The sequence below is a fragment of the Parambassis ranga genome, chromosome 1 (assembly GCF_900634625.1).
Source record: "Parambassis ranga chromosome 1, fParRan2.1, whole genome shotgun sequence".
NCBI lineage: Eukaryota > Metazoa > Chordata > Actinopteri > Ambassidae > Parambassis > Parambassis ranga.
The window spans coordinates 12,814,985-12,824,372 of NC_041022.1; the positions used below are offsets into that span (position 1 = coordinate 12,814,985).

General features: G+C 42.7%; 2 protein-coding genes across 2 annotated transcripts; both read left to right on the forward strand.

Moving 5' to 3' along the window:
* Window positions 1-286: 286 nt before the first annotated feature.
* On the forward strand, window positions 287-4,149 carry LOC114435758 (transcription factor Sox-10-like). Its single transcript, XM_028405705.1, has 5 exons — window positions 287-304; window positions 384-496; window positions 841-1,482; window positions 1,829-2,100; window positions 2,217-4,149. The coding sequence occupies exons 3-5, from the start codon at window positions 1,040-1,042 to the stop codon at window positions 2,999-3,001; spliced, it is 1,500 nt and encodes a 499-aa protein (XP_028261506.1). The 5' UTR covers window positions 287-304; window positions 384-496; window positions 841-1,039; the 3' UTR covers window positions 3,002-4,149.
* A 1,357-nt stretch (window positions 4,150-5,506) lies between these two features.
* On the forward strand, window positions 5,507-8,505 carry rnaseh2a (ribonuclease H2, subunit A). Its single transcript, XM_028405857.1, has 9 exons — window positions 5,507-5,604; window positions 5,872-6,007; window positions 6,127-6,198; window positions 6,335-6,461; window positions 6,938-7,025; window positions 7,287-7,424; window positions 7,623-7,710; window positions 7,822-7,945; window positions 8,167-8,505. The coding sequence occupies exons 2-9, from the start codon at window positions 5,881-5,883 to the stop codon at window positions 8,327-8,329; spliced, it is 927 nt and encodes a 308-aa protein (XP_028261658.1). The 5' UTR covers window positions 5,507-5,604; window positions 5,872-5,880; the 3' UTR covers window positions 8,330-8,505.
* Window positions 8,506-9,388: the final 883 nt, after the last annotated feature.

Consider the following 9,388-nt stretch of genomic DNA (forward strand, 5'->3'; position numbering starts at 1 on the left):
AAGCTGAACTTTACAATTCATGGTTTCTTTTTTCAGGAATGACCACACGGTGCCATAACTCTCCTCATGATTGTTTATTTGTTTGATATAACATGTCAACACGTCCAACAAAGCTGGCCTTCTGCTGCCTCTAAATGGGCGCACTGTACAGTCATTTAAGCCACTCCGAGGTAAAAATCTCACCTCTTCTCTGTTGGAAATGTTGCAGTGATGGACGGACGAGCTTTAAGCAGTGTATTGCTGCCGTCCAATCAGAGAGCAGCGGGATAATTAGAGTGCCAATCGGAGCTCAGCTTGGTGCCAGGTAGGCGGAGCTGAGTGTCTGCTGGAATGCTGCCTCTCTGGGAATGTTTTCCACTTTCAATCACTTTTTTTTCTTCCAGTCCTTCTCACAAGGCGCTCTTTAAGCTCCGGTGTTGCCACACAGAGCAGCCATTCATCGGCTCTACAGTCAGCCACACACACTCCCATGCTGAACCACTGGACATCTAAATTGGTAAGTTATGTAATTTTTTTTAAAAACAATTTTTAACATGAAAAAGTAATATTTCATATTAATAATTGTAAGCCAATTTTATTTTATTGTTTTATTGAAAAAGTTTGACTGTAATTTTCTGATATATTTTATCGGTGGAGTTATTTTTCTGAATGCGGTTGTTTCGTCCAAATAAAATTATTTTTGGCCAGAGATGTAATTCTGGACGTTTTATGGTGACATGTAGTCCTTTTTCATCTTTTACCGGTTAAGCAGAAGAAGGCTTTAATCGGGGCAAAACTAAAACTAAAATTAATTGAATTTATTGGTGCTGATTGTTTCTGTGGTGTTTCTGATTTTTTTAGAAAGGATTTCAGGCCTGAGGTGAGAAGATTTGGACACTTTTACGCAGCAGTATGGCTCTGTCTGAGATGCAATAACTGGGACCGTTGGAGACTCAAGGCATTAATTTAAACGATTTAATTAGGCTGAAAAGTTTGGACTCGCTGTCTAAGATTTTTGTACAAGAGGGTGTCTTGTCATTAGTTGGTACTGAACAACAAAATGTCCGGTGAGGAGCATAGCCTGTCCGAGGCGGAGCTGAGTCCCGGGGGGTCAGATGATGGTCACTCACTGTCACCGAATCACCCCGGTGCGGCACACGGTCAGGACTCACCTCTGACCGGCGCGCCGCAGCAGCTGACTGCGCTGTGTGTCGGGGATGGAAGCGGGGACGATGGAGGCAGACCAAGAGCCAAATCAGAGGAGGAAGACGATCGATTCCCGATCGGCATCCGGGAGGCGGTCAGTCAGGTGCTGGACGGATACGACTGGACACTTGTTCCTATGCCGGTGCGCATAAACAATGGAAACAAAGCGAAACCCCACGTCAAGAGACCCATGAACGCCTTCATGGTTTGGGCGCAGGCGGCGAGGAGGAAACTAGCCGATCAGTACCCCCACCTGCACAACGCAGAGCTCAGCAAGACCCTCGGCAAACTGTGGAGGTTTGTATGGCGAGGGCTCCCCTGAAAAAGAACAGTGTGGCCATACACTGGCACGTTTCCTGTTTTCGTGCGTAAAGGTTATTACCTTATGTGTTGGGGCTTTATTTAAGGTTGACAAATTACAGTTAATTTGTGAACAGGGAAACTGTTAAAAAAATCAAGTTTCACATATTTAAATGTGGTGTGGTTTTAAAAAATAATATAATCTTTAAATAATTAAAGAATGTCGTTTGCTCCTTTATGCACTTATTTATCTATCAAAATAGCAAAAATATTTATAATTAATGCTTTATATTAACTCAGAGGGTCTAAAAGACTAAATCAGCCCTTGTTTTTCCTCCCCCAGGCTGCTGAACGAAACCGACAAGAGGCCATTCATTGAGGAGGCAGAGAGACTGAGGAAACAGCACAAGAAGGACTACCCGGAGTACAAGTACCAGCCCCGGAGACGCAAAAACGGCAAATTGACCAATGCCGGTGAGTCCGACAGCCAGGGGGAAGGGGAGGCCAGCCACTCCCAGTCACACTACAAGACCCTTCATCTTGAGCACAACGGTGGAGCTGGGTCTCCACTGGGTGACCTGCACCACCACCACCATCATCACCACCATCCTGCTGGTAGGTGGCTCAGATAAGATTTGTATTTTTAGTTTTAAGAGATATTCAGGACGAAAAAGTCAAAACAGTGTTGTACCTGCATGTCAAAGGTCACCTCACTCTTCTACCTTCTCTAGGTCAGGGTCACAGCCCGCCCACACCCCCCACCACTCCGAAGACAGAGCTCCAGTCTGGGAAACTGTCAGATGCCAAGAGGGAGGCGGGAGCAGGAGCGGCCGGAGGGTCAGGGGGGTCCAGGGGAACCCTTGGTGTGGGAGCAGAAGGGGCATCTGGCGGCCCCTCATCCTCAAGTGCTAAACCCCACATCGACTTTGGCACCATGGACATTGGCGAGATAAGCCACGAGGTGATGTCCAACATTGAGCCGTTTGACGTGAACGAGTTTGACCAGTACCTCCCCCCGAATGGCCACCCTCAGAGTGGAACTGGGGCCCCATCGGCAGGATCCTCGGCCTCGTCCTATGCCTATGCCCTGGCTGCTGCCAGCGGGCATTCTGCCTGGCTCTCCAAACAGCAGCAGCCTCAGGCCTCTCCCTCGTCCTCCGACCCCTCCAAGGCTCAGATAAAGAGCGAGTCTGCGTCCGGTAGCCATTATGCTGAGGCCTCATCCTCTCCCTCCTCAGGCACCCATGTCACCTACACCCCACTCAGCCTCCCTCACTATGGCTCTGCTTTCCCCTCGCTTGCCTCCAGGGCTCAGTTTGAGTATGGAGAGCACCAGGCCCCTGGGGCGTACTATGCCCACTCTAGCCAGGCCCCCGGGCTGTACTCAGCCTTCTCTTACATGGGCCCTACACAGAGGCCTCTGTACACTACCATAGGAGACCCCTCTAGTGTGGCCCCCTCCCACAGTCCCACACACTGGGAGCAGCCTGTTTACACCACACTCACAAGACCTTGAGGGAGACCAGCTGAGCAGAAGGAAATATGGGAAGTGTGTGAGTTGATCTGTGTGTGCAAATATGTTTGTGTGTGAGTGTGTGTGTGTGTCTGTGCCATATTAGAGGTTTTTATGTTTTTTTTAGCCAATGTAATGCATAAAGATGCATCCACATGAGGCCTTACAAAGCTATAAAACAGCCACAAACTCACACAGTATAATGTGTGACGCATCAGTCAACAGCCAATCAGAAATAAGAAAACTTTAACAAAGTTGTGCCATCATGAATTTAAACATCGGGATGTAGACGAGAGAGAGAGAGAGACACTGTGAGTGGACAAATCCTGACTGACTGATTGAACCCATAAGTGACGAGGGGTTTTAGACTGACATAATCAGACTCTATTAACCAAACTAAAGGATGTTTTGTGTTATTTTATATGAGTAGTAAGTTTATTGTCATTGTTGATATCCTAGGGTGTAACTTTATTGTGACTGATTTGTTATTACACACATCTGCACCACTGCTTTGGGGGGAAAAAGCATGTTTTGTTTCACTGAGATGTTCCCTGGGGTTGTTTTTCTTCATGGCCAGAAAAGGATAGTTGCAACTTTGTTTTTTTTTTTCTTTCTCTCTCCCTGTAGATAGCACATGTTTATGTCTCTGTCCTCCTTTTCTTTACATTAACTGAACACTTAAGCATTTAAGGGGAAAACATAGGAAAATGAGAGGGAAAGAGAGCTTTTAAAGATGTATTTTAACTTGCCGCTCAGCCTTGGACACTTACCTCAACTCATTTTGTGCCAACAGTAAAGGAGAAATACGACCCTGATTAACTAAAGTGAATTTTAGAACTTGCACTTTAGTATTTTTCAACAGCTTGCTGATTCACCTTTCATTTATTCAATAACTGAGTTAAAATCTATAAGTACAAAGTCTCAACCAAATCTCCCAAGATAATTGGCCAGCTTTGGGTCCTGCTTAAGGATTAGAATCACATGTACGAGCGTTCAGCACCACATGTAGGCCGGAAAGGTTTCCTCCTATGCTGCACCTGAACAACCCTTTTTTTCTCCTTCACCAATGTGAATAATGGTCGTTACCACAGCTTCATTACATGACACATACTTTATTATTTTATACTGACCCTTTTACTATGTAGTCATTATTTTTTGTGTAAGTAATAATGCATCGTGTGTCACACCTTTGCTTCTTCCATTTTGTATAATTCTGGATAGTTTTGTAAAGTGTTTGCTATACATTCACTCGAGTATTTTGCTTCCTTACAAGAAAAGCAATGTTGAAATATTATTGTTGTCATCTATTAAATCAATTTATTTATAAAAAAAAATAAATCATCCTGTCAGTTATTTTAATGGTGGCTGCTCAGGAACAGCATGTGGGGCAGTTAGCAAGTGAAGGGTGAAAAAAAATAAATTAAAAACATGCTGCTGACGTGTGAACTGTAATAACAACACAATCAGAGCCCCACCAACCTAAGCTGTTTAGTGTGTTTGTGTGTGTGGCAGGCTAAAATTGACTACTAATTCCCCACATTTAATCGGCTGGGGACTGCGTGTTACTGAGTTAGACAAAGAGAGCCATTCAACAGGGGAGAGGGACAGAAAAAGAGAGAAGGGGTGGGTGTAAGGAGCCAGAGGCATGGCCAATTTCAGCTCAGTAACCAGTGTACACTTGGACTTTGTACATGGCTTTTCCTTTTTCTGCCCTCTCCTCCACACCTGAGGCTCCCTGCCTGTCTCTGAATTTAGTCATAGTTCAAGCCCATTCAGAGGGCATCCAAAAATCATTATTGGCGTTGTTATAGACAGTCACAAAGGCAGTGGTAGATGCAACAAAATAAAGCAAGACAATATTCCAAATGAATTTAAAAAAACTGAAATTTGTTTGAGGAAAAAAGGTAACAAACCAGAGGGTAAAAAAACCTGCAAACAATCATATATTAAAACATGAACATACAAAAGCTCTAATAACATAACGTGAGAAAATGAATGAAAGAATTGCACCTAGAAACTGTGAGCCTTGGTTTTTACCTGCCTCCGCCTGGCCAATACAAAAAGAGTGTCTCGTGAGCGTGTGAGAGTGTCACTATAGCAGCCATTATTACATTAAAAGCAGGTCTCAGTATGTAGTCATAAGGGATTTCACAATGAATCCTATAGTTTGTAATCTGAAAAGGTTTCAGGAACAAAATATAAAAATACAAAACAGAAATAAAGGAGTCATTTATCTATGTAAGATGTGAGTATGAATGCAGCATTTTCATGTGTATGTGTTACACACAAGCTATGTCTATTGATTACTTTGACTTAAAACCCCTTAGTATTGCATATTTTTAGTAAAAGTTATTAATCACCACATTTAAAACAACAGATGTTGGCCAACATGCTGTAATACAAAGGGAAAAGAAAGTTTTAAAAAATATAGGAATCAGAGTGCAGGCCACCTAGTGGCGGTATCGCGCCTAAAAATCAAGAGAAGAAGAAAAGGAGACCGGAAATGGCAGCAGAAGAAGAAGCACGTCACGTCATCCCAGGCGCGCCAAATCTGCATCTGAAATACAAACAACTGGAAGTTAAGGGGTCTGTCATCATCAAAGCGGGTAGGAATAACCTTATCTCGAGTTATCATAATGTTCGCTATTGTTCAGTATTATCTGACACGATAATTTAAAAATGACACAGTTTACTCAGTTAACAGTTTAAACTCGGTGTAGCATTAAGCTAACAGTTAAGTTAGTTAACGTCACAACAGAAGCTGGAATGGCGAACATCTGTCGCTTGTGTAGCTTGCATGGTTGTGTGACGCCTGCGAAGCGATACATAACATCACAGCAAACATACTTAATTAGATTTTGTTGTCCTTTCAGCTTGCTATTATGGACCTCAGCCCGTTTGAAGCTAACAACTCTTTCAGCTGTCGGCTGGCCTCTCAGATCCCTGATGTCTGCAGAACGGAGGACTGCTGTTTAGGCGTGGACGAGGCAGGCAGGGGGCCTGTGCTGGGTAATCCGTGCTTTATTTGGGAAATCATATAAACTTTGTTTGTAGCCAGGAGGAAGTATGATAAATTAGATATTAAATGTGTCATAGCATTTGTGCTAACGTTAGTTTTTATGTTGCAGGGCCCATGGTGTACGGGATATGTTTCTGTCCAGTTTCCAAAAAGGAAGAGCTGAAGGACTTGAAAGTGGCAGGTGCTGATGGCAACTGATAAGGATGTTACAGTCGATCACAGCTTGATGCTCAATTTACAAAGATAACTTTTCTTCACTGTTAACTAAAATTCCTAATTGCAGCTGTAGTAACCTACCTTTGCCTCTCCAATTTCAGATTCCAAGACCCTGACAGAGGCTGAAAGAGAGGATCTTTTCCAAAAACTGGATGAAGCCAAAAGTTATGTTGGCTGGGCTCTGCAGATTCTCTCACCCAACACCATCTCTACCAGCATGCTACAGAGGTATAAAGGCACCTATAGCCTTCTGCCATTTGTCCTCAGGGAGGATGATGAAGAGGATGGGGAAAAGGCAGCTATAGCCGTGACTGTAAAAAGCTGTTAGACTTGAGTTCTATCTAAAGTTCAAAATTCCTTCTGTGAAGGAAAAACAACTTCTATTTCTACAACCACTTTTTGTAGACAAGTTTTAGGCTCAAGAATATTGGAAAAGTTACCCTTTTTCTTCATTTTGTGTGTGTAGATAAGAATACCTCTGTGTGTTTGTACACCACAACTCCTTTGTATTTACAAGTTACATTTAAAGTCTGCGCAAATCCTTTACTGCAGTGAATGAGTTCAACGCTTATTGGGAAGTCATGTTGTGTTAAATCTGTCCTCAGGGAGGATGATGGGGAGAAGGCAGCTATAGCCTTGTGCATGTAGAGACTTACGAGAGACTTAGTCATATAAATAAAGCTAATTTTGTTTTTTACTTTTAGGACAAAATACAACCTCAATGCCTTGTCACATGATACAGCGATTGGTCTGATACAGTATGCTTTGGACAGTGGAGTACAGCTTAAAGAGGTAAGCAGAAATTATTAATTATGCAGCTTCTTCATGTTTGTCATATCTGAGCCTCTTTGTGTCTATTGCTGTACTTTATATTCTGCTGATCAAAAAGTGACACAAACTTCTGTGTTTTCTTTATCAACGTAGGAGAGTGTAGATGGTTGCAGATGTTAGTTGTTAATACTGTAGTCATAGTCATTTTCTGTAACCTTCCTATCACCGTAGCTTGTCTCTGTGCTTCTGTCTGCCTCTGTTCATCTCTGTGGTGTTCTGCAGGTTTATGTGGACACAGTCGGCCCTGCAGACAAGTATGAAGACAAACTCTCTCAGCGGTTTCCAGGCATCAAGGTGACTGTGAGGCCAAAAGCTGACTCCCTCTTCCCCATCGTCAGTGCAGCCAGTATCTGTGCAAAGGTGAAGGTTTTTTTTACTGTTCATGTTTCTGATTAGTGCAGGTTTTCAAATATTACCTCAAGAAATACAAGAAGTGCATTTCTACGATGTAACAACTTTTGGTGTTTATTTAGATTATTTAGGATTTTTTCAGTTGATGAGATGGTGGCAGAACATATCAAAGTGAAAAGCAAGGACATAATGTAATTCTGTTTTTAGGTTGCCAGAGATCGTGTTGTAAAAGGTTGGAACTTTGCAGAGGACCTGGGAGATGTGGACACAGAATATGGCTCAGGATACCCCAATGGTGAAAAAAACCAATCCACATCTGTTAGATATTAGGCGTTATAAATAATGTACAGAACTAAATTAGTATTGCGACGACTAACACGGTCCTGTGCATCTCCTCTGTTTACAGACCCAAAGACTAAAACATGGCTGCTGAAATACCTCGATCCAGTGTTTGGTTACCCTCAGTTTGTTCGATTTAGCTGGAGCACTGCCCAAACCCTGATGGACAGCAAGGCCGTGACTGTCCACTGGTAAAAAGCAGTTAGACTTGATTTCTATCTAAAGTCCAAAATTCCTTCTGTGATTCTGTTTTTGCAGACAAGTTTTGGCTCAAGAAAATTGGAAAAGTTACCCATTTTTTTCTTCATTTTGTGTGTGTAGATAAGAATACTTCTATGTGTTTATACACAGTACAAAGCTCAAAAGCCCATTGGTGAAAATAACAATCATTTTGTGTTAAATCTGTCCTCAGGGAGGATGATGACGAGGATGGGGAGAAGGCAGCTCAGCGGAAAAACAACAGGTCCATGTTATCCTACTTCAGTGCGTCAACTGAAGGTAACGACCACAATGCAACTCATCAGACACACCGCTTCTTCACAGAGCGAAGGCTGAAGAGCCTCGACGCACTCTGAAAACAGAGGACATGCACATACATGCTCATTGTGGGGTTTTCTAATGCAGCCGAGCCGTTTAAGCTTCGGTACATTGTGAGTGGACTCTCTCCAAACATTGCAGGCATGAATCTGTTTCTTCAGCACAAACTTTAAACTCAGTCTGCCTTTTGTCTATTTGTCCTGTTTGTACAATTTTAATAATATAAAAAAGTGTGAAACACAAAGTTTTGTGGTCCTGTTTATGTCACATTCCACATAATACTTAAATAAATAAGCAAAAACATTGTTGGTTAGTACAGCGATTTTTAATGACACTACTGCCCTCTAATGGCAATATCAAAAATACACCAGGCTGTGAAATATCACATTTCATGAGTGATTTTAGGTTTTCTGAAACTTCAGACATAAATTCATGAACTCGTGCAAATCCATAGCACACATATTTCAGCTTTATAATTTCCTGACGTGATTAAAATTTTGTTTTTTCCTGGAGCTGTTTTACCACCTTTAAGATCAATAGGTGCAGACCACAATGTCTAGAAATGTGAGACGCAGGCACATGCATCTTGTTTGATTTCCCTACTATGCAGTTAGTGTATCAAATCTTTGGTCAAGCCCAGGTGGAAATATGTCTGTAGCCATTTTCCAACAAAATGAAGTGAGCTTTCACATTCCTTCCTGCTGGCTGTGGCCTTTCTGTGTCCATGTTTTCCTCATGCCTGCGTCTTCTCTGGGTACTCTTATGGCTTATTCCCATACTCCATAATTGATTGGGTTTTCTAAATTGGCGGTCAGTGGGAGTGCGATCGTGAGTGGCTGGGGTCTCGCAGGGCTACATAGAGACATGTCAAGAGTGTACACCCCTTCTCGCCCATTGACAGCTCGTATAGGCTCCAGTCCCGTGCTTTGCCGTACAGGAAAAATCATGTTATGACAATGGGTGGAAGTGAGCTGCCACCACCCAGAATTCAGTTAGCTGTGAGCAGCTTCTCTGTTTCCTTTGTGTGGAAATAGTGTGTGTCGACAGCACACTCAAAAATAGTCACGTCATCTTAAATAAACTGTCCAGAATTAGCA